Source organism: Artibeus jamaicensis, unplaced genomic scaffold (assembly GCF_021234435.1).
Source record: "Artibeus jamaicensis isolate MK-2021 breed Jamaican fruit bat unplaced genomic scaffold, CSHL_Jam_final scaffold_847, whole genome shotgun sequence".
In the NCBI taxonomy this organism is placed as follows: Eukaryota; Metazoa; Chordata; class Mammalia; order Chiroptera; family Phyllostomidae; genus Artibeus; species Artibeus jamaicensis.
The window spans coordinates 6,194,179-6,219,478 of record NW_026522057.1 but is presented as its reverse complement, the minus strand read 5'-3'; the positions used below and the strand labels follow the sequence as shown (position 1 = coordinate 6,219,478).

General features: G+C 42.1%; 1 protein-coding gene and 2 pseudogenes across 1 annotated transcript; 1 reads left to right on the top strand and 2 right to left on the bottom strand.

Moving 5' to 3' along the window:
- Positions 1-4,077: 4,077 nt before the first annotated feature.
- On the bottom strand, positions 4,078-4,710 carry LOC119052497 (proteasome subunit beta type-3-like; annotated as a pseudogene).
- On the top strand, positions 4,621-5,140 carry LOC119052503 (40S ribosomal protein S24-like; annotated as a pseudogene).
- A 3,488-nt stretch (positions 5,141-8,628) lies between these two features.
- Positions 8,629-22,981, bottom strand: RRAGC (Ras related GTP binding C). The gene is made up of 7 exons (XM_037149394.2): positions 22,632-22,981; positions 20,365-20,568; positions 18,578-18,777; positions 15,080-15,194; positions 13,964-14,106; positions 11,824-11,972; positions 8,629-10,129 (listed from the first exon to the last, which is right to left on the bottom strand). The coding sequence occupies exons 1-7, from the start codon at positions 22,866-22,868 to the stop codon at positions 9,978-9,980; spliced, it is 1,200 nt and encodes a 399-aa protein (XP_037005289.1). The 5' UTR covers positions 22,869-22,981; the 3' UTR covers positions 8,629-9,977.
- Between the last annotated feature and the right edge of the window lie 2,319 nt (positions 22,982-25,300).

Sequence of the window (25,300 nt, the reverse complement as noted above, 5' to 3'; positions counted from 1 at the left end):
TGCTAATTATAAAAACAGGACGCATATTCATAGTAGAAAAATTGGAAATCACCATCAAAGATGTATAAAAAAGTAAGAGACTTTTCAAATCTGGTACCTTAAAGAGGTACAAATCAATCAGTTTTAAAAATCCTAAAACTGATTGCAAAAGCATGTGTGAAGATTCTGTTCTTGAACTCTCATCAACACAAACATCACCCTTTGGGGAAAAAAATGCCTGTTTGATAGAGAAAGGGAAGCCCATCGTCACTTTGCCATGCATTTGCCTGTTACTATGAGGCTGTATGGTTTCTCGTGTGTGGGGCCTCTTCCACTTTGCATGTGAGTGTCACACGCTGATATCTTTTCCTCATTTCACTTTGGAATGTGTTTCTTCCCAATTTGTGAAGTTGTACTAAGAATATTAACTTTTTCTAGTGTACATTAGCAAACATTTTTCCTAAGGGCTTCTCCTGTTTCACGTATAGTACTTTTGACTTAAAGCTTCCCATTCTTATGATTTAAAAGGGGAAATAAGCCCTAGCTGGCATAGCTCAGTGGATTGAGTGCAGACCTGTGAACCAGAGGACCAAGGTTCAATTCCCAGTCAGGGCACATGCCTGGGTTGCAGGCCAGTTCCCAGCAGGGGACGAGTGACAGGCAGCCATACATTGATACTTCTCTCCCTCTCCCCTCTAAAGATAAATAAATTAAAATTTTCTTTAAAGGGGGAGATAAACAGAACTCTTTTTTAAACTGCTTCTAATATCTTTTGTATCTCTCCTCCCTACCCTCTTTGCATGTTGACAAGCTCCTGGGACTTGGAGTTCAAAGATGGACAGTCACTTACCAGCTGCGTAATTTAGGGGACACTGCCTCACTTCCCTGGGCCTCCATTTCCCTCCATCCGCATCCCAACTTTTGTCAGAATGAAATCCAGTCATTACTCTAATGGCAAGAACTTTGCTGTCGTCCTCACCGATAGATCCCCAGCACCTAGAACAGAGCTCTGCACCCGGCAAGGTACCCAACAACTATTTGTTCAATGATGCATAAACATCCAGCTTGGACCCTAGCACAGGGCAGGCAGCCTGTAAATATTGGTCAGCCCAGACCTCACTGCACCTGAGAAGTCTTTCACGGGTCAGAAGTGGTATCTCCCAGTCCTGCCATTTACATTTTCCCCCTTATCCCCAGCACAGCAAAGTAGGTACTGGGTGTGCAGCAGGAGGCCAGGCCTATTCTGAGCACCCCTGGTGAGTGCAAAGTGCCTAGAACCTGCCTAAGCCCAGCGCTGGCCTTTGCAGGATTTCATGATATATGTAGAATGGTTAAAAGAGGAGGTAAGAGGGGCCAGAGTGTGGGCCAGGAGCCTCACGGAGAAGGAAGATCAAGAAGAGGGAAGCAGGAGCAGGGAAGACTGGTTAGAGGAGAGAGCACCAATGGACTTGAAGGATGAGGACACTTGGACACACAGGGAAGAGGAAGCTGGCAGGCCAGATGGTAAAACATGATCCAGGCTGATTTTCATTCCTAAAACTATTGGCCGAATGTTCTACCTGACCATGAGAAAAGTACATTTTATATTCATGGTTTCCCTCACCCAGGCTATTTTACTGGCTCATTGACACTTGTACCATATGCTAATGTATTGGTTTCAAGAAAAGCTCTCCTTTTATAGTTTTTACACATACAAGGGGGAAGTTTGAAAACCTTATAAAAAAATGTGAAATCCAGGACAGTCAGCCAAATCAAGTTTTTCTTTTCTGTTCTAAATATGCTTCCTGAGTGGTTCATGTTCGGATTCACCACTGGCTCTTGACCTTTTTTGAGTACAGACCTCTTGGGGAAAACAAAGAAAAGCCAGACTCCTCTGTCCAATTGGTACATGTAATTTTGCACATAAATTCAGGAGCTCTCAGAACCCCTGTAGCCCATCCATGGACTCCTAGGGCTACACAGTGAACTCCTTGCATTAGAAGTCAGCCCTGAAGAGTATCCAGCAAACTCCAGACTACAAATTCTGTAGTCATAATCTCTTTGCTAAAATATTTTTAGCATTTTGTAACTAGCCACAAAAACTGGGTCTTTCCAGTTCACTTCTTTCCAGAGGTTATACCCTTTTTCACTCCCTACCTGCCTGAGCTCCTAGCCAAGAATCATGACCCATACAGCATGTAGGTGTTAAGTTAGGATAATACCAGCTGCTATAACAAATAAAGCCCCATGATCTGAAAGTCCTGACATCAGAGACATTTATGCACTGCTTGTGTAACTGTCCAGTGTGTTTCTGTTTAGCAGAGGAGCCTTCACAGTGTGATCCAGGAATCCAGGTTCCTTCCACATCAATGCTCTGCATTGGCAAGAGTGTTGCTGTGCGCATGGATAGCAATCTGGGGGGAGGGGAAAGGATCATGACGGAGGATCCTGCCTAAGAGTATTTTAGAGGCTAGGCCTGCAAGTGGTATACATCTCTGCCACTCACTTTCTATTGGCCAGAACTCAATCACAACACCATCCCTAATTGCAAAGGAGGCTGAAAATGTTATCCCTGTGCTCAAGAAATGTGTTTGGTGAACAGGTATCCTGCCTCTGCCACAATGGGTGTCTATAGCTACTTTTGAAGAGCTCTGGGGCAAGGATCCAGAGTCCCCATGTAGCCATTATCCTTCTTCCTCATGGGGACTATTTCTAAGGAGCTCTGCTACTACCTAGAAGGCAGATCTTTGCTCTGGCCTGAGACACATGGGACTTCAAGTGCAAGCTCTGCTAACAATTAGCAATATGCTCTTGCAACTTCCTTAGCCTCTCTGTGCCTCAGTTTTCTCATCTGTAAAATGGACCATAATAATAGACCCAGCCTCATGACATTGGGTGGATTGTATCAGAAGGCACAAGTGGAGCTCTTAGCACAATGGCTGGCAAGTTGTAAGCACTCAAATGTCATCACACTAATGATACTAATAATTACTGTAACAAAATAATACTATTATAGGCCGGTCCAGATTTTGAAAATAAAGAGAAGCTAGGAGATAAGCTAAGACTCCTGTAAGAACTGAGAAAAAATGTGGTAAGGTCTGGCCTGGATGGGGTAAAATTTTTTAAAAATACCAGTTAAACAAGTGCTTCTATAACCATTATCCTGGATTAGAAAGAAATCAAAACTAAATGATTTAAGGATTTAAAAACACATTGGGAGAAGAGATCAGGACCTACAGAAATACAAAGTGACCCAGATCTCCAGCTTGGAGGTCTTTCAAAGTCACTCCCAGGCAAAATCAGGGTCTCTTATTTGTTGTCATCCTTCAGGTCTCTGTGCCACATTTCACAGGACACCTGGTCTTCCTCTCACTGCAAGGGTCATCCTGACTTCTGGCCCAGCTATCCTCCTTCCATCGACTGACCATGACCCTCCCAAAGATCTTCCCCTGTCCCCTCAGTGTGCAGGCTCAGTCTTCAGCTCAGCCTGTTTCCTTCCTGCAGCCTCATCACTGCAATGGTCTGGAGAGCATTTCCACTGAGATCCAGTGACCCCTGACACCTAAATGAGTTCCTTTTTGCCGAGTAGCCTGTCTTTCTCAATTATCCTGTTTCTATCAATAGACTGCCACGTGGGTCATGCAGTGAGGAAACAGAGCCCGAGGAACCTTCAGTCCAACCAGGAAGAGCTACAGTGCAGCAAAAAGGCAACCTCCGAGCCTGAAAATGCCAAATAGCTCTATTTCCAAAGTCAAGACAGGTATTAGGGAAGTGGTCAGTAGGGCTACAGGCCCTCTTCCTAGGCTGTCTCCCAAAGCTGTAAAGCCGGTGCGTTTTCTGGGACAAAGCCCCGTACACAGAGTTCCAGCACTGCTTTTCAGAACCAGACAGGTGCAGCCTGCTCAAATCCATTCATCTCCTTCTCAGCTGACTCACTACCTGGGACACCAAGTTTGCGTGTCTATTTGAATAGAGCCCAGAGGACATGGAAATTAATTTGATAACATTAATTTGATGTTATCTTACATCAAATTAATTTGCTGATATCTGATCACTTTAGCTCAAAAGATTTTTTTTAAGAAAAACTTTTTTTAAAAAGTGATCTCTGGGAACAGAAGGTTAGTCCATTCGGGCATTTGGTGTCCTGGTGATTTGTCCCTCTCAATGACATGGGCGATGGCTCCTGTGCCTGACACTGCGTCACGGTCCACAACATTCGGCAAGGCTTGTGAGACAGTTTCAAACGGGTATTCTGGGTCCACATTGGGCTCCCAGAGGGATTCCCACGTACCACGTATTTGTTCAGCGCAGGTACCGCTGGCCACAGAGTCATCACAGGGCAGCCGATGGGGTCTACAGAGCAAAAGGGTTTAAAGGGCTTCTGGTCTAACCCAGCAATGACTGGCTTGAGGTAGTAGGGGCCAGCTTCTCATACAACAGGTGGGCCACCACGCTCATGAGTGTGATAAGGCTTGACCTGGCCACCTTCCTTCAGCCAATAGGACTTGAGGCACTGGGCAACAGTCTGGATATCGGTGGCTAGCCCAGCCAGGCCAATCACCCACGGGAAAGGTCTTCTGGAAATCCGTGGTCACCGTCTGGGCCTGGATCCCTAAGTGCCTGTTGGCAGCGATGGCCACACAGTTCTTCCCCTTCATAGACATGACGGCCCCTCCATTCTAGGGCGTAACTGACAGGATTGTAGTGCAGTAGGACCTCCAATCACCACGATCCAAGAGATGCTTTCGAAAGCGTAAGGTTCTTTTCTTTTCCTCCCTGGCTGCTTGAAGACAGGCCACCATCCTGAACCACACAGTAACTATCTGGACCAGGAAGTTCATGAACAACAGACTACTTCAGCAGAAACAAGAGGTCATTGATGTCCTTCACCGTGGGAAGGCAACAGCACCTGAGACAGAAATGTGGGAAAAACGAACCAAATTGTGCAAGACCACACCAGACGTCATCTTTGTGTTAGGATTCAGAACCCGTCTTGGTGGTGGCAGGACAACGGGCTTTGTTGTGATGTGTGGTTCCTTGGATCACACCAAGAAACACAAGCCCACAGACTTGCCAGACATTCTGCACGAGAATCGCTCCGGAGAACAGAGGGAGGAACACAGGAGCGAAATGAGAAAGTCAGGGGCCTGCTCAGGCCAGCACTGGTGCCGGCAGAAAGTGATGCTGGGGACTGGGAAACAGGGGTGAAGACTCCCCAGGGACTGTCTGTGGAGAGGGTGCAGATTTTTCGTGAGAGGACTAATAAACCGAGAACTTTACATGAAAATAACAGGGTAGGGATCTTCAAGGAGAAGTCGCAGCCAACACACTGGCAGTGACAGGCACTCTGAAGTTGGGGGAACAGGGCGCCAACTGCTTGCCTTCTCCTCAATTCCTCATTATAACTGTCCTTTTGCAAATTTCTCAATCATATTTTAAACGATCTGGAAGATGCACTGATGTATCTAATCTTTTACATTAAAATCTGCCTCTGCAGAACAAAGTCACAGCTGGGCATTGCGGAGCAATGATATAGTTCGGTTTTGAAAGAAACAAAAGCAAGTGTCCATGGTAGGACAGCGGGCTGCAGCCTTTTCCTTTGCAATATTTTAACTCCTGTGTGTGAAACAATTACAACAAACCTTATTTGAGGCAAAGTAAAGTGATAAAAGCAGGTATTTTTATTCAAACATGTGGCATTTCTTTTGTTGGAAGAATGTAAGAGCACATACGTGAATCTAGAACAGATGGCGTATGCAGCACCCAGTTCGCCAGCTTACAGGAACATGGACAGAGTGGTCTTCTTAAAGCCCACTTGTAACCCATAATCCATAAAGCAAATGATGTTGTGACCTTTGTTCTACCCAACTCTTTGTTTAAAAGCTGTTAACAGATACAATAAGAAAAGCTCACGAACTGCTCCAGTTCCAATAAAACGTCCCAAATCAGCCCTGAATATTATTTCAGGGAAAATAATGTCAGCAATTCTTTGAATCTTGAAGTTAGGTGTACACTTGGGTGATAAAGGCAATTTCAACTTTGAGAACAGAGCCAGTGTGAGCCAGAAAGCTAGAAGCCATGTTTAAGTGATACAACACCACCACCTAGAGGTTAAATACTAAGGAATTGGACACCACAGCTAAACCCAGGGAAAAGCTGGACAAGCACCACCCAGACCAGAAAGGCACTCCTGCCTGGCCTTCTCATTGAGCTGCAGTGAGAGAGACGTCAATGAACACGGGTTTTCTTCACCATACGAAATACTGAGGAAATGCTACAGAGTGGCAAAACAGGGTCCCCCTACACCACCTACAGAACAGGTCTCAGCAGAGAACAGGCCCCGCCATGGCAAGGTTCAGCAGGCACTGCAGTAGCCTTTTGTGAAGAATGTGGCATTTCAGCCGAGCTTAGCAGGGTAATAATTTCTACAGCCCAAGGAAATCAAATTCCAGGCTCAAGGAACAGCATGAGGTACTAAGCTCAATTGTGAAAATCTACAAGCTTTACAACCAGTTCATTGAAGGTTGTGTAGACACGTGAAAAATGGAATAAAAATCACTTTTATTCCACAGAAAACTATTTAGTAGAGTGTCCTTCAGTATACTTTATGATATGCTGCTTGAATAGGCACTTCATAAAGGGTCAAATAAACTCAGGGACATGGGATACAGACCGGCAGACTTGTTTATTGCAGGTCTTCTCAAACACCGCAGTGCCTTCAGTATTCGACTGCACATAGTGACTTTCCAAGAAGAGAGTACAGAATGTGTGTCCCAAATTTAACTATTGAACTCATTTTCTGCAAAACACCTCATGAGCAAACCCTCCCTCCCTACTAGTGAAGCAAGGTCAAGTTGCAGTTGAAGGACTTAGGTTCTACAATCAAACTGCACAGATTCCAATTCTAATACCCCCACTCACAATTGAGCCTCTCTTAAACTGTTTCTGCAACTACAGAATAGCAATGTACACCTACCTTGCACGCTATTGTGAAGATTACAGAAGGTAATACACATAAACCACTAAAATCACCAGTCCCTCCTTATGCTCAGCCTCCCAACTCTGTAGGAGCCCTTCAGGGAAGACACTATCAACAAAAACACTCCAGCTGTGCCCAACTGCTTGCCGCCTGCATTCCCTGAAAAAAAAAAAAAACTATGCTCTTTTGCGCTCTCTGGGGGTGGGAAGTGTTTGTTACTTTACTAGCTTGGATGGAAAGCAATAATGTAACTTACTAACCTCTCTGGGGTGTAATTGAAAGAGCATTAGCAAAATAAAACAGGAGGAAGAACTGAAAGTCCACAAATCACACATTGCTTTCCCCAACTACCAAGTTTGTATAACTATCAGAATTTTACCTTTGAAATCACTTATTTCTCTGCATAAGCACAGAACTCAACATTTGGAAATAAATTAGCAAGACTCACGGACATTATACACATCTGTATGTTTATGTGCCTGGTGTGTGCACAAACACACAAATGTGTGTGAATGGGAGAGGGTGGTGTGTGAAACAGTTGGAAACACCTTGCTGCAAAAGATTTTAAAGGTTTTATTTCACCATCTGTCCCAGCTCTCTCTGAGGTAGCCTGGTAAAGATAATCACCCATTCGGATGGAAAACATACCAGGCAAATCCTTCCTAATAATGTAATCATTGTCTCATTTCCCTCTCCCTGAGTTGTCTCATTCATTTTATTTCTATCATTTTCACCTCTTCTCCTTACTTCGAACCTGTAATTTACCACGGTCGTGGTTAGAAGTATTTACAGTCGTCTGGAGGCATTACCTCCACTTAACCAATGGGAGCCTGACGCTGAAGGTGGAGGCAGGCAGCGCTGGCTGCCAGACCAGGCACACAGGCCCCGCCGGGCCACCCTTGGTTTACCCAGGACAGTGTAGTTCACACCTACAGGACTGGCATCTCTCTCAACAGTATCCTGGTCTGGAGCTTAAGGTATATGGTAATACCATCTATAACCCTGGAAGAGGCTGTTTAATCCTCTGGACTTAAGTTTCCATGATTTGAAAAAGGAAACAGGATTTGATAGTATTTTAAGCTTTTCTTCCCATTCTGTTTCTGTGACTCCTATTTCAGTTTTAAAATTGAACTTCCTAAGTAGCCCAATCGTGAAAGATCTTTCAGTTTCCCACCCTTTCATAAGCTAACATATACTTTACTGCAATCAGTTTAGTCCCAACCTAACTATATAAGCATCTATATAAACCAACACTGATTAAACTGACATTTAAGGGTCAATGAGTATCGTAGGGACCAAAAGAAATGCACCACAAGCTGGAATAGGCACAATTTTTTTATATGGTGTTCTCCTTAATTCATCTCGTCCCTAGCCTGGATATAATATAGCCGTTACGCCGGGCCCTGCACATTCCCAACCATGAGTGAGATGTTAACATGAAACACCACAACCAAAAAGCTGTTTCACCTGGCTGCAGATCCCCTGTCCTAAGCAGAAATGGCCCAGGACGGCTGTCTGGATCCGAGGCATGAGATGCCTGCATCATGACAGAATCTAGTCCTGACACAGGCATGTCTCCCGTAAGGAGCAGCGGGAGGAGCAGCGGGAGGACGGAAACGGGTGGGAGGTTGAGTGGGGCGGTGCTGTGTTCTACCACACCACCCCTCACGTCTCAGGCAAAGAACAAAAACTGATGTTGGTGTAAATACATTTATTGATACCCATTTTATATAGCTCAATGAAATAATCTATAAATATAAAAGCACTTTTCTTTTGGATATCACCATGGTCCATGTAAGTCCTCAGCAGTCAGAGTCACCTGCAGGAAGCGCTCCATGTCACACTGTCAGGTTTACAGACCTGAATATACATATTTCATTGAACAGTGGCACTTATGTACTCAAGTGGTCCAGTGGCTTTGGAATATGTGACTACTGGGCACGTGGAGTAAAAATAAAGTGTAAGTTCAAATCAATAGAAAGGGTATCAACCAACGACGAAAAGAAACAATTATGAACTAACGTGCTAGGCGAAGGAAGTGCCACAGTTGACACGTGGTATCAGGAGACTAGAGACGAAGTGCGCTGAACACCACCCGTGTGGTGCCATGTGCTCCCCCAACTCCCAGAGGACAGTCCACCAGTGCCTTAGTTATGGTCAACAAAAGAGCAGTACTTAAAGAATCTAGACAGCTTAAAATAAAAGGTGTAGCTGCTGGTATCAGATTTAAAGAAAAATGAGTTGAATATTTCAATGACATAATGAGTCCCTCCCCCAGAAAGAGGAGACTATGAGAACACCTTAAATTCCCTTTGCTACACTGATCGTGATCACTTATCTTATGCAGGAGAAGGAATCCAGTACTTGGTACCCAAAACACAGGTGCACAAATTTTCTTCTGTTTTAAAATTTTTTCCTCAATACTTCCACTGTTGGACTTTGCCCTTGACCTGATGCAGCATAAACTGTTCTCATTTCTTTAGTAACAAATACAGGAATGTCCTTTGCTACAGTCAGACCAGGAGTCTTCTGAGTGAGCAAGCAAATGCATTTAAAAGGTCTTAGGTATGCAACGCCCAAAACTGAAATCTGAGGCAGTGTTAGAACTTAAGCAAGGCAGCATTTTTAGAGACTACTCAACTGAAAACCTAAATGAAGCGTATAAAAAAACTCAGTTCTATTATTTTCAACTGGTAATTGATGGCAACGCTCCCTGGTGAGGATGGGTAAGTGGTGTTATCTCCAGTCCAAAATATCCCAACTACTAAAAGTTGGACCCCAAAAAGGAGAAACACATACTTGAGTTCTGTGGTTTCTAGAATTCTTTTTTTTGCCATTTTTTAAAAAGAAGAAATAGTAGTTTCAGTTGTATGCCACTGATTGAAGGGGTTTTCGTCCAAATGAGAAACTCTGCCCCTCATCTCTAGTGGGACAGGCACCAGATTCCCACAAGCAGCAACTCCCATGTCCTGTGTCACGTGGCATCGGACCCTGGAGTGAAGAGCAAGCTGACACAGAGCCCCGACCACTGGAATCCAGGCTAGATGGCATTTCGCGGTGTGCCGTTGTGTGCCAATGCTTTCAAGCTGGGGACGCTGGTCTGGTGACCACAGCCCCTGTGAGAAGTCACACCCACCTCAAATACCTCATGAATAGCTTTTCGGAAACAATGGAAGTTGTAGTCTATTAAACCTGCAAGAGCAAAAGAGAAGATCAGTCCTGAATGTCAAGTGAGGTTATCTACTAGGACACATTGGTGACAGGAATAAATCACTGACATGCATCACACAAACACACATCCCACTGAGGAATCCTCAACACTGAAAACAAACAAGGCAGATGCCCAAACTGTTAACACTGGTTACCTCTGGAGTCTGAGAGTGGCCAGGTTAACATTAATGAAATAAATGAAATAATATTAATCATTCAATATTCCTTAAAATTTCAGGCAGAAGGACAGGGGCTCGTTGCAGTGAGTAACAGATTCTGTACATCCACTGGCATCATGTTAAATAACACGATATAAGTGGTTTTCTGAAATCTAGCATTCTTTTGAAATAGAAGATGATACATACACAGGAGTGAGCAAAGGAAGTTTATACATGTTTATATGGAAATAATACAATTAATAAATAACAACACAATAAACTCTGTGCTTCACACACTCACAGCTGCAAACCTGCTTTCTGCCCACCCCTGTACATGCTGTATTTACAACCTCAGGGAAGAAGTTGATGCAGGGTTTGGAGGGACCAGTCTGGAGGGACCTCGATACGGGAGTCGCTGACAGGGGAAATAAAAAGGAAATCCAAGAAACAGTTCCAAGTAACAAGCGGTAAGATCTGGTGAAAATTCAATGTGAGCAATACAGGAAAAGAACGGAAAAAGGAGGACACTGAATGCCCTCTTACCTTCAAGACTCCTTCCAGCAATACCACCACACAATTATCTATGAAAAAGGTAACCTTGGACACCAAAAAAATGTCATAACTAACAGAGTAGGGTGGCCAGGACGGCCATGAAACAAAGGGGAAAACATTCAACACCATGGCGACACCACGGCAAGATAACAAATGTTTAAGTGGGACAGGAGCACAGGCCCACGTCAGAGCTGCAGGTGTGAATTTTTCCGTCGACCACATAGGGAAGATTAACGGAAGCCATGGGGTGGAGAGCTAACCTGGAGAAGTGAGCAGAAAGACTTGCCTCTGAAGAACTCTCAGACCCAAGACAAAGAAAACAGTCGAAAGAAACAGGAGATGGACGGTCAGAGAAACAAATACATAAAACAACCCAGATACTCTCCAGAAGGCTGAAGAGGCTACAGAACGCAGCGAGGAGGCAACCTGTACCCTCCGAAAGAATGACCTCAGTAACTGCTTCAGCCGGAAGCCAAATGGCAGGAAGCTGGGTAATGAAAAGATCTGAAATAACAGAGGCTGAATTAAAAACTTGACTGAAAAGAGAAGACAGAAAGAAGAAAGGAGTAAGTGTAACTATATATGGAAGGGAAGAGACCAAAGTAGTTTGAGCTTTGAATCCTCTAACAGCGATTTTCAACCTTTTTCATCTCATGGCACATATAAATCATGTACTAAAATTCCGCAGCACACCAAAAAATTATTTTTTGCCAATCTAACACCAACGAAAAACAGGTATCACTTTGATTCATTCACACTGAACCATGTTTTTATTTGGCAATCTAAGGAAAAAGAGGTCAGTGCTCCTGACTAAATAGTTAGTTACTGCATATTCTGAAAATTCTTGCAGCACTCCGGTTGAAAACCGCTGGTCCAAGACTGCAGTATTATTTTCTCGTTTTCAAGAACCTAAAAAATTACGACAAGAGACCTTAACATTAAGATGGCATTTTAAAACGCCATTACCTTTTCGTTCAAAACTTTCTTCCCTAAGAATGCAGACCAGTGCCAAAAATTTAGTCACTTCCTTCAAATAAAGGACAGTTGTATTATTCAGCTTGATAATTGCCATAGATTCTTTGTCATAGGCACTGCCACTGCCATCTTCCTTTAACCTGTTTCAAAAGAAAGTATTGGTCATTACTCGGTTCTCGACTAGGTACTTTGTCGCATTTCATTTGCAAAATGACAAGTTTTTCTACCCAGTTTCCCAAATATCTCTTGAAAAAGAAGAATTCAGGCTTAAAAATATCGGCACCGATGTTCTTCTCAGGTGTACAGGGTTCCCAGACCTCGATGCAGCGCCCCAGGCGTTCACACCTGCATCTCCTTTACCTACAACGCGTAATGTAGGGCAGGCTCACATCCTCTCTCGGCTAATCTGCACTGACACGGTCTGCAAACAGAGGAGGACCAAAACACAACAACTGCCGCTAGTGCACAAAGAGTAAGAAAAAACTGAAATAAGTAGTCTATCAAAGACGCTGTGGAACCCCAATGCCGGGAAGCAAACTGGCCTTACAGGGTCTACAAACTTCCACTCGTTAAACTAGAACTGTCATTCATTCTAGAATTGTTACATGAAGTCCCCATTTGAAAAATGTTAATCGACAGTCAAGTAAGAAGCAAATTACACTATAATAAAACACACCAAAGTGCATGCATTGATTGTGTTAAGAATAATGAGATAATGGATATTTTTCTTTCATAAGTGACTTTATAATGTATTTTACAATGTACCTTATACTAAAAATAAACTTTTTATCTCTTTTTCACTTTAATTACAGAAAAAATCGGTTCATAAAATTTTGATTTGTTTAAAAAAAAGCAACTGTTCTACTCATTCATTTTTTTAAATTAGGAATGAAAACATGAAACTCTACTGAATATTATATAAACAGACATCTCATTTTCATTATGGAAAAAATCAAAACAAAGGAGGCCATGTAATCACAAAAGTAAGAAAGAGTAATGGAATTGGTATGTACAGAACAGGTGAGACAAATGCACTCTGCTACTCAGAGGCAGTTAAAGAAGGACACTGACAAATCAAGCAAAAACACCAAGGTGAACTGCAGGGACAGAGAAATGAAGGAGGAGCTTCCACTGGAGCGAGCAGAGAAGACGACAGATAAAGGGTGCAGGTTCAGAAAGCAAGGACAACGTCAGAGCAGCAGACAGTGCCGACATTAACAACATGGCAGTGATCTTCAACCTTTTTCACCTCACAGCACACACAAACTGATGACTAAAATTCTGCAGCATGCCAGAAAACATTTTTTGTTGATCTGACAAAAAAAAATAGGTATAACTTTGATTCACTCACACCAAGTGGCTATTGTATTGGCCGTTGTCAATATTTTAATTTGACAATCTAAGGGAGAAGAGGTCAGTCAGCTATTGCGTGTTTTAAAAACTCCTGCAGCACACCGGGTGAAAATTGGTACATTAGAAGAATCAGGGCTATCAGAGGCAACAGAGACTACTGGCTTTTGAAATACCAGTAATTCTCCAAAGTTTTCACTCGTCCTCTGAGATAATGTACAAAATTATCTTTGTTGGCTTTTGTAAATTTCTGTATGGAGTTTGGTGAATTTCTATAAAGGAAGAGTTTATACTTTAGAGATTTACTTTGGAAACTCAGATATATGGGTCAAATTTTTAGATGTATAGTCCTCACATCCAAAATTCCAACTGCCTTAGGGATCCCTCATTCCACAAAGCCTGAGGTTAAATTAGGAACCAGCACCCACTACGTCATTCAGAATGCTTTAAATAAATTGATCTAGTCTCTTGATCTAAGTCCCTCAGTGAGAAGATGCAGTACAACCCTCCCCACCACCCCCCACTGCCAAATAATGGCTCTATTAATTGCTCTAGAAAGTCTGGCTCTAGTCACACTTCTTCAACTGTTCTTACCCATCCTCTCTGAGGGAGTAAGACCCAGAGGCCTACCTACAGAGAATCATGCGCCAGACTGAAGCACTATGGTCAGTACAAGTCCACCTCAGGCAGTACTTACTAGAGGCCTCAGAAATGAATCCCCTGACAAAGCAAACTGGTAGCTTTGCACCTGAGATCTTGGAGAAATATGTACATAACTTACCCATATATACAAGACACATCAATTACAACATCAATCATGTCACAACAAAGTTCGTAAGATTGCATATCCACAGGAGAACTATCTGTTGCGATGTAGATTTTGCTGACAACATCGAAGAGAAAAGCTTTTTCAATACCTGAATTCTTGGAAAAAATAAAACAGGAGAAGTGTTCAGTTTGGCTTTTTTTTTTAAAGAATCACAATTTGCAACTTATCAAAGATCTTGAATTATTGATGAATATCCAAGGGCATTTTTAGTGGTACAATCCAATACCAAAATAACCAAATAGTACTGGGCTGAAAGGCACTTCCATTATCGAACAAATAAAAGTGAAATTATTTCTCTACTATGACTTACTGACATAATTGCATCAGTCAGTCAAATTTGTGTTTTCTTCCTCCTCTTCACTTAAATGAATTATTTTCTAAAACACCATAAAAAATTAACAAAAAAATCCTCCAAAAGTCAAGCCGTGCTCCATTTTCATGACCCCTTTCTTGTTACAATAATCAGTCTGATTTGAATGACCTTGCCATCAGAAAGGCTTTACGTGACCATCGAAAAGCATAACACAAAAGCCCAAAAGAACTGGAGATCACTACACACTGAGTCCTTCAAAGTAATGTTTAGAAAATATTAACGGCTGAACGCTAAACCTATTGGAGGGATATGCTTTTTTATTAAGCTGAGTCCTCAAAATACATGAATGTAAAATACGATTCTTAGATCAGTTAGCCAGAAAATTAAAAGGCCAATTTTTCAATGTGACCTCCACCCCAGCAGATAATAAACTAAGCCAAACTCCCAAAATTCAGTCTTTTCCAGGTGCTACTCTTCTTTCAGGAAACACATATCATGAAGGTATTTTTAAGTTAAGAAAGCATGAGAAAATTTTTCATCAATTCATTTTCAGACAAAATGGGTAAGCACTAAGGAAAGAGTTCAGAAAATAACAAGCCATTTGTAATGTTATTTATTTTATATGTTAAGTGTGTCATTAGTCTTTAAACTTGACTCAGACAAATTAAAACCATTTTCTTTGGAGAATATGATAATACAAATATATTCAATGGAAATGAAACCAAAAACTATAGTGAATTAAATAGCTCACTTACTGATATAAAAATATTTAATAGGTTTTCCAAGGTTGGCAGTTGTGGAATGAGTTTCTGTACCACCTTACTAAAGGCTTCAAATATTGAATGATCATAGATACTAGTCAAATAAAAGCTGAAAGACATAACACAGTTGGATTAATTTGAAAAGTCTCAAGTTCGGTGACAATTATCATAATACACAAAATTTTAAGTTTCTTAACACTGATTTCAGTAAGTTCAAATAAAGTCTTATCTTGTCTACCATTCCCAGAGTTCAATATGACAAACTGAAGTGTCCCCACCTGGCTCATAGCCAGCTCTCTAGCCCTTTTATTGCACTTATTTGTCAAGCAATTGAGGTAATAATCAGGAAAGTATTTTCAGAAGCAGAAACTTGAATATTCACCTAAGTCCTTGCAATCTGATTCAAAAACTCTGGTTTCTTAAGCCCATAACTGATAAAAATCAAGAGAAATCTTTGAGGAGCCCTGATCAGGTGGTTTGGTTGGTTGGAGCAGTGTCTCGCACACCAAAAGGTCGTGGGTTCAATCCCTGGTCAGGGCACATCCCTAGGTCGTGGGTTCAATCCCTTGTAGAGATGTGTATGAGAGGCCAATTGATCCATCTTTCTCTCTCTCTCAAATCAATAAACATATCCTCAGGTAAGGATTAAAAATCAAAATTAAATTTAAAAGTACTTAGAAAGTTTGAGAGAGAGAAAGCTTAGAAAGGACACATGACACTTAGTAAGTAAGTATATATAATCTGGTCTCTACTGAAATGTTACCACCTCAGAAAGTTCTTTCCTGACCCCCCTGCTTAAAATAGTACCTCTGTACCCATTGCTTTCTACCTCTTTTCTTTATTTCTCTTCATACCACTGGCAAGACCTTAAAATTACACTATACATTTATTTATAAGTGCTTTTGAGCTGTCTCATTCATTAGAATGTAAGCTTCACAAAAAGAGACTGTCCATCTTGCCTGTAGATGCAATGCCACTGCCCTAAACAGTGCTCGTAAATATTTGAATAAATAAATATAACTGGTACTTAAAATATATGTAAATAACTTATTAAGAAGGATGGGAGCTGGGGTCCTATAAAGAATGGGACAGACACCCTGGCTGGTGTGGCTCAGTGGTTGAGTGGCAGACTGAGAATCAAAGGATCGCTGGTTCGATTCCCAGTCAGGGCACGTGCCTGGGGTGTGGGCCGGGTCCTCAGCAGGGGGCACATGAGAGGCAACCACACATTGATGTTTCCCTCTCTTTCTCTCTCTTCCCCTCTCTCTAAAAATAAATAAATTAAATCTTTTTTTTTAAATGGGACAGGAATCTGGTGGACTAAAAGGATGTAGAGTGGAGAAGTAATATCTATATATTGAACAAAACACATGTATTTGAGAATGTGAGTTGGGGGGGGCACAGAGTGGGACCTTTAACAATTTAAATAGTATTAACAATTCTGCCTGCTTTTTCACTCGGGGAGTATACTCTTCATTATACAATTGAATCCCCGACATATTTGTAAGTACATATTACGAAGTCAGAAAACAGAACTGTGAGTATCACATTTTTCAGGTAATTTAAAGACACAGTACTTTCAAGGGGCTGACCTAAGAATTCAATCTTATTCAAGATGAGGCTCTACTCTAGACAGGAGAGCAAGGAAATTGGTGAGGCCAAGATGACTCACCAAAGGCACTGAGGACAAAGGAATATTTTAGTGTTTCCTTAGGCAAAAAGGTTAACAGTGTGAGAAGGCCCTGCAGGGACAGTGAGGCCTGGAGGCAGGTGGGAACTGGGAGGACAGGGCATTTTGGCACGCTGAGTTTCTGGAAACCAGAAATCAAATGGAGCCTCATCCATACGCTCCTAGTAATTATTAAAAGCTTGATGCAGAATTCAGAGGTTAACAAGGCACGGGGCTCTACAAATAACTGGGAAAACGGACAGTGTGTACCACTGGAGTGAGGCACCCTGTAAAGGGACAGAGTACCAGAGGGGTTCCCATGGGCACTGGGGAACACAGGACCAGTCATGGCCTAAAGTCCATTATTAGTAGTGGATTCCCAAAAAATGAGATTGAGGAATTTCATGGGGAGGCACTTCCACTTTCTCTTATAAATACTGTATTGCTGTTTTTGTTTAATGCATGAATTACTTCAAAATATTTTAAAATTTTAATCTAGGTAAACTAGAGCTCAATGAGACTTTTCTATATGAGTTCCTAGAACTGAAAGACCATTGAGTCTGAAGCCCCAGATATTTCAGGCAAGGATGGAGGTTGGCTTCAATCTAGAAGGAAGTCAATGTAACAGACCAGGGATAAGGAAATAGCTACACTTGTCTCTCCCTTGCTTCCCCTTTAAGCTGTTTCTATCACCAGCTGTTCGTATCACCAAAAGAACAGTTTCTTGCTCATTTCTAACTGTAACACCAAAAATATATATAACAATGGTATTTAATTATGAATCAGCAGTACTTCAAACTTAATAGCAGCCTTATGGATTTATAGGATAAACTCACCTGACTCAAACTTCAGTTTCATAATAGCACAAAAGTGTTTTGAAAAACATAAATAAGACACATTAGAGTCCAGACTTGAAAGTATACCCTCTTTAAAAGGCTCTTCCTACTGCCCTGGCCAAGTGGGTTCTGATGGCTGGAGCATCATTCCACACATTGAAAGGTCAAGGATTTGACCCCCTGTTGGGGTATGTACTGGAGGCAGCCAATCAATTTTCTTTCTCTCTCTCTCTCTCTCTCTCTCTCTCTCTCTCTTTTCTCCCTCCCCACCCCCTTCCTCTATCTCTAAAATCAATAGTAAAAAATATATTTGGATGAGAATAAAAAAAAATACTGTGAAAACTCAAGCTACAAAGATCTACAACAAATGTAACAGGGCCCTCAAACTGAGGTTAAGGGGGGAAAAACTGATGAAACCAAAAAAGGGGAGTCCCAAAACAGTCTTAAGCCATAAGGAAATGGCCTGACTCCAGTCTCTTGGGATGAATTCAGAAAAGCACCAACAGAAACACTTCCCATGAAGGTTAGCAACAGGGGAGTGGAAGGGGGTGGGGGAGAAGGTACAGAGAATAAGTAGCATAGACGGTGGGGAGAAAACGGGGGAAGGGCAAGAGTAGTGTGGGAAATGTAGAAGCTAAAGAACTTATGACACATGGACATGAACTGAAGGTGGGTGGGAGGCAGTGTGCAGGGTGGAGGGGAATGAAGGGGGAGAAATGGGACAACCGTAATAGCATAAGCAATAAAATATTTTTTTAAAAAAAGAAACACACAACTTCAACCTCTAAGAAGATTTAAAAAAGAGGAAAAGTAACTTCTCAATAACATCAGGTTCCCAAAACTGCTTGAATTCAACAAAGCGGTCAAAAAATTTATAGAGTTGTGATGAGTATACCGGTAACAGAAAGTTATGTGTCTGCAATGACAGAGACGGGAATACATTTACACACTGTTCAGGACGCCCGGATCGAACACACACGTTGTTACCTAAGGTGGAGTTTTTCTAGCCCAGCATCTGCAAGGTCATCATTGGCCCTTTGATGAATGTCCCTCTGTGTCTCTATTTTGTGATCATCAGATAGACCATCAACTTTGTGAATAAAAACCTCAAAATTCATGTCTGGGTTAACTTTGTAGGCTTTAGAAACGGTAATGTGAAGTCTTGTTAAAGCCTCCATGTAGTCATCCTGTAAGTCAGAACAAAATAGTTTCAAAAAAAGAAATCTGGTAAAAGTCACGAGTTAAGAAAGCCTCAAAATGCCTCCTTCCCCGACCACAGAATATATATTATCCTAATTATTCATAAATATGCAAACATTCTAATACATGCACTTATACCACTAAATTGATCTTTACTCCCTCGAGATTAAAAATTGTAATTACCAAGCTAATGCTTGTAATTTTTGATACTGATAATACAAGGAAAGGAAAAAGAAAATGGACATTTCTTAACAGAATTTTTTGAAATAATTAACACATTTATTCATAATTTTAAACTGTATGATACATAATTTCATATGATTTTAGAGAAAAATAGAATTTTCTGCCCCTTTGGAATTGTAATGCAAATATTATTCATTCAAAGAGACAATGTAAAATTAGAAATGAAGAACTATAATATGAACTTTGAACAAAAACAGTATAAAATGTCGTATAAACATAGAACAATAACCAAGTTACGACTACGACTTGAATGTCACTCCAGAAGCACAAAGCAAACCCAGGGCTGTGTTCTACATGGACATATGCCTGTAGTGGTGTAAATCCAAGCAACGTTGAATGAAAATGAAAAATCACTGTTTTTTCAACACTTTAGTTCTTATGGAATGTCTTTGGCTTAGTAATTGAGAAAAGCATTTCTTTGGGTCAAAAATAATTTTATTGTTCAAAAATGGACTTCTCATTAAATAAATTAGATATAAACTACTGAAATACAAAAAATTCTGAATCAAGATGCTTCGAATTTTGACTCCGTCCCAGCCTGGAATGAGCCCCAGACAGGTCAGGGTTTTCCAGTGAAGAATGAACATTGAGTGTGAGCTGCTGTAACCCCAACTTCATCCACAGAATTTTTTTAAGTAATCCCAACTCTGCCATTTATTAGATGTGTGACTTGAAGCAGACCTGCTTAAACTCTGTGGTCTCAGTTTACTCATCCATAAAACTGGAAATAGAGTACCTACCTCACAGCATTGTAAAAAATAAATTAAATTAGATCGGATATGTGAAAGCGCCCATTACAGGGCCTGTCACTCTGAAAGCACCCCTATATAATGACGCTTATAAAAAGTAAGCTTCTTAAGGACAGAGACACATCCCATTTATCTGAGGGTCTGCCATTTGCTAGGCCCCAAATAAATGCTTGCTGGGCTAAACTTAATCTACACAATTAAAGAAACTATTCACTTTAATATTTACTGACAGTTCTTACATTCCTCCTTATATTATGGGCACTGAGGAGATCTTTTTAGTGATATCATTATTGTAATAGTGAAGTAGAACAGTATCTACCATTAACAAATAAAAGTGGGAAGCTCCTCATTAACTAGAACTTGAGGACGTAAATCGTATCTCCTAATCTATCTGCTATTCTGCACTCGCACATGGCATGCTTGCTCCCAAAGCACATCCGCAGTTGTGTCTCTTATACTGCTAGGGAATCAACTAGCAAAGAAATAAGCTGTAAGAAGCACATGACAAAGGAGATAAACAACTGTGCTTTGTTTCAACGTCTTTTGCCATCAGAGAATTGAAATAAAGTTACTCCTAACTACCTGTGCGTCAATGACATATATCAATGCTCCTGTTCCCCTGAAGATCATCTCGTAGTCAAAAGTTGGGTCAAAAAAGTCCATTTGCCCTGGAAAATCCCATATTTGGAAATTCACAAAGGAGCTATTGGAAATGTCATCTTTATAAATCTTGTTGGTACTTTCCAAAAAGAGAGTCTCGTTGGGTGACATTTTATGAAACACCACCTGTTAAAAGAAAGACAATTTTATGACTGTTCAACTTGGTAACAAAAGTTGAAAACTCTCCCCTGAATTAACCTGAAGAACCTGCTCCCATAGCAATAATTTTGAAAGAGGTAAAAAGTAAATGGTATATCTACTGGTAATCACCATCCTTTTCCTTCTGACAAAACAGAACACAATGCCCTGACTGGGATGGCTCAGTTGGTTGGGTGTCACAGCAAAGCAAAAGGTCGCTGGTTCAATTCATGGTCAGGGCACATGCCTGGGTTGCAGCTTCAGTTCCCAGTTGGGGTTTGTGAGAAGCAACCAACTGATGTTTCTCTCCCTCCCTCTCTCCCTCCCTTCCCATGTCTCTAAAAAATAAATAAATAAAATCCTTTTTTTAAAAAAGACACCAAATTACTTTCCATTCAGCCCATTATGAAGCTGAAACTTTTCTATTTCCTCTGCACCATGTTCAATATAAGCAGTAGCACTATATCTCATCTCAATTAATTTTTCTATTGAATTGTATTAATTTTGCAAAAATCTGCTTTAAGGTTATGAAAGCTTATAGCTAAAGCTAGATAAGTTTCGTTCACTGAAAACTTCTTATTGGATGCCTACATTAGTTTCCAAAGAAGAATCAGAAATTAAACTGACTGAACCCAGCCCTCACTGAGTTTGCAGTCCTGGGGAAGAAATAAAACAAAGGCAGTAATTTTACCAAGTGGAAAATTATATACGTGGGGTAGAGGAGGGTTAGGAATTGACAGGGAAACCCCATGAGAAAAGAAATGGTAAACGCAACTGTTAAAAATCACAATAATCACATTCCACAGAACTCAGCACAAAACTAATTTACCTCTGTTACTTTCTATAAGAGAAAATGGACAGTCACTCCCAAGGTTCAGTCAGCAACAGTAAAATAATAAAAGAATTCAGGCTGGTTTGCTAAAAACCTACAATAAATGTACCCAAATTTTGTCGTAAAGGAGAAAAGCAAGCAATTCTGTAAATTGAAAACAATGGCTACTTTTCAAAAATATTGTCTGCAGCCTGGGCTGGTGTGGCTCCGTGGTTGAGTGCCGGCCTGCAAATTGAAGGGTCGCTGGTTCGATTCCTGGTCTAGGGCACATGCCTGGGTAGTAGGCCAGGTCCCCAGTGAGGGGCACACAAGAGGCAACCACACAGTGTTTCTCTCCCTCTTTCTCCCTCCCTTCCCCTCTGTCTAAAAATAAATAAAGTCTTTAAAATATATATTGTCTACAAAATATTACATAAGTGTATTTTGGATAGACCTTTGCAACAGAGTGGGAAGAGCCAAAGAGCAGTCATCTAGCATTTTACAACCAGGTAAACCTTGCCTCTATTTTCCCTTTACAAAAAAGTGCATAGCCTTCCATTCGGTCCTGACAGACCCCAAGTGAAAGCAAATGGATTGACGACAAAAGTCTGCAAATATTCTTAAGGTCTCAAAAGATTTCTGTAACCACACACTGGTAGTACCAACAGCAATTACATTCTCCAAGTCGCAAGTACTAAAATAAGTGGAACAATAGCCCCCGATACCCAATAATGTTACAGTAAACTCTCCGTATTAGTGACAAGGGCAAGCATTAAAACTGCCAGTGACTTTGTCACAACTCTTGATGCTGTTCCCTAGGGCTCATCTGAGAAGCCCTGCAAACTCAGGTTACCTGAAACGAGTGGAACGCACAAAAACTTAGCAGGGGAATGAGTCCATTAAGTTCTCCAACTCAGAACTGGGGAGTACATACATCAGTTTCGTGTAAAGGCACAGAGGCTGGGTCCCAGGAGGCGGAGGTCCCCGGTGGTGCCACAGGCACCTGCCTCCCGCCAGCCAGTTTCGCCTTCGGGGACCCACTCGGCCTCAGCTGACTTGGGCGTGGACTCAGAGGTCGGAGTCCTCGAGCGGGTAGCGCTTAGGCTCTGGTCCCCAGAGGAGAAGAGAAAGTGTGGTGGGAGAGCCCTGCAGGCCAGCTCCAGCCACCGCCCTCCTTGGGGGGCCTCCCCCGCCCGGCCCCCCAGGGAGCGGTGGAGGGACTTGGCATGGCCCCACTCACCTTCTGGATGGAGGACTTGCCGCTGCGCCGGAGACCCATGAGCAAAATCCTCGGCTTGGAACTGTCAGCGCCCCCCGGCCCACAGCCTCCCCCGGCCCCCGCCCCAACCCCGCCGCCCGCGGCTGCCGTCTCCTCTTCCTCCTCCTCCACGCCGTAACCGAAGTCCTTCGGGAACGAATCTGCCGCGTTGTAACTGCTGGCGAGGGGCGTCTCCTCCGCCCCGTACTGCAGAGACATGGTGCTAGAGCCGCCGCCACCAGTGCCCTGCCAGGACAGGCCAGGCCAGGCCAGGCCGCCTCCCTAATTTACCACCGCCGCCGCCCCCGGCAGCCACCACCAACAGCGGCCCACCCCCCAGCCCAGCTCTCATTGGCTCTGCTCAGAGGCCTACCCGCTCATTGGCTGTCCTAGCTGCCATTCAGGGACAGCAGGGTAGGCGGTGTACGTCACGTGCTCGGAATCACCTGACTCGGAACCGAAAAGGGGGAGGGAGGAGTCACGAGGAGGGTGGCCCCGCAAGGGATCTACTCTCCTCCCCAGCCTGCACCTCTGTCCTGCCAACCACGTTCATTGTTTCTCACCGGCCTCTTGACTTCCTCGAAATTCCAGAGACTAAAGCAACGGGAGATGCCCTCGGGTACTGACTGTTTTCTCAATACAATTGTACTGGTCCAAACCAACACTTACTGATGTCTGCGAAGTGCTGGGGCGCAAAACTAGAACCGACTCGGACCCTGCCTATCCTCCAGTCATTTGTAAGTAGCATTGGTACCAGTGGGACAAAAGATATAGATAATAATGGTTGTTGGGAGTTGAGAGGGTATGTCTACATTCATACCCTTGGATGGATAGGTATGGTTGAGAAATGAAAAGGTATGAATGAGGAGACAGGGTGAGGGCAAAAACCTCAAACGAGACAGTCGTGAATGTGATACAGTTCGTTCTAGTAGGTAGAATGAACTTCAAGTCACTGACAGTGGATACTGCTACTACTTCAGACTCAACATGACTCAATTTTTCCTCCTTCCCACCTAGTCAAAGTCTACTCCAGTAATTCCATGCCCCCGCTCCCCACATAGAACATTGCATCCCCCACATTGACCAAAAGAATAATGAAAGCAAATCAAAAGAAACCCTTATCACCAAATGACTCAGAAAGCTCGAGGAATTTTCACCCTTGATAGGTTTTAGAATTGGAAATTCGACAAAAGAGGATATTCCTCTTAAAGTGGGAGGGGGGTGTGGTATTGGTCTTCCAAGGAACTGAACTTGATTATAAAGGGAAAGCATGTTCTTGGAGGTCTGGGCTTGGTTATGTCTGAATCTAGAAGTTAAAAGGTAGGACACATCCTTAGTGATCTAGTCCAATCCCTCACTTAAAGAGGATCCACTACGCAGCGTCTGATAGACAAAGCATGCACTTCAGTAGTTCCAGGTCAAGACAGCTCACTATCTCAAAAGGGAGTCAGTCCCACTGTGGTAAAACTTTAAAATTCTCTTATTCAGGCCAAAAGTCATACTCTCTGGAGCTTACAGTAGCAACACAGGATTAATATTCTGTCATGACAGCCCTAGATTGTAGCCTTCGTTATCCACTAAATCTTTTCTGTTCCAGGCTAAACATACTCAGTTCCTTCAACCATTCCTTCTATGGTGATGTCCAGTAGGACACTCTGATGATAGAAATGTCCTACATCCGTGCTGGTCATTATAGTAGCCAATGTGTATTGAGTACTTGAAATGTTACTGGTGTGACTAGTGAACTGAATTTTGAATTTTATTTTAATTTAAATGCCAGATGTAGCTAATGGCTACATATTAGACACATGGCCTTATGTTTTTCAAATGCCTTCTATTGGTTACTCTCCTTTGTATGTGTTTGAGCTTGTCAACATCCATCAAATGTCTGGCACCTAAAATGCAATACTGACCAATACAGCCTTTAGTGTGACTGCTTAGCACCTGGACAGCAATTCTATTAATGCCTTCCAGAGTGGATTTTTAAGAAAATATTCATAAAGTACAAGTGGACCCCAATGATAATCACTGGAACTAGTACTTCATCAACAATCTAAGTGCCTAAATTTGTATAACTGCATTTTTTAACCTTAATATAAAACTTATGGCCCAGGCTGCTGTGGCTTAGTGGATAGAGTGAGTGCCAGTCTGTGAACCAAAGGGTCACCAGTTCAATTCCCAGTCAGGGTGCATGCCTGGGTTACAGGCCAGGTCTCTAATAGGGGAAGGGGATGCTCAAGTGGCAACCATACATTGATGTTTCTCTTCTCTTTCTCCCTCTCTTCCCCTCTCTAAAAATAAATAAAATCTTAAACAAAAAACAAAAAATCTTATATGTCAGCTTTCTTGTTTGGCCCAGAAGTTGTAGTATTCCAAGTTGTTAAGCATTTTCAATATAGTCTACCAACCAGCCCTTCCAACTCTGTGGCACTTACAGATTTGGCATTACTACCATCTGACCCATATGTAGTCCTTTATAATTTGCAAGGTATTTGTCATCCATTATATTTAATTTGATCCTTACAACAACCTTGTGAGGTAAGCAAGATATGAAATGTATGTTTTATAGTTAAGTTGGCAGAAGCATAGCAGGAACTGAATGGATGGTATCTTTTTTCTACTCCACTGAGCCTCTTATATACTGTCTTAAT

What these genes read in the sequence shown, in the direction of transcription:
- RRAGC (XM_037149394.2), bottom strand. Translation starts at nt 22,868, where the DNA reads ATGTCTCTGCAGTACGGGGCGGAGGAGACGCCCCTCGCCAGCAGTTAC. An exon ending in GCAAGTCCTCCATCCAGAAG is followed by an intron (nt 20,569 to 22,631) that starts GTGAGTGGGGCC and finishes TTCTTTTAACAG; the next exon opens with GTGGTGTTTCATAAAATGTC. An exon ending in TATATGTCATTGACGCACAG is followed by an intron (nt 18,778 to 20,364) that starts GTAGTTAGGAGT and finishes TCTGACTTACAG; the next exon opens with GATGACTACATGGAGGCTTT.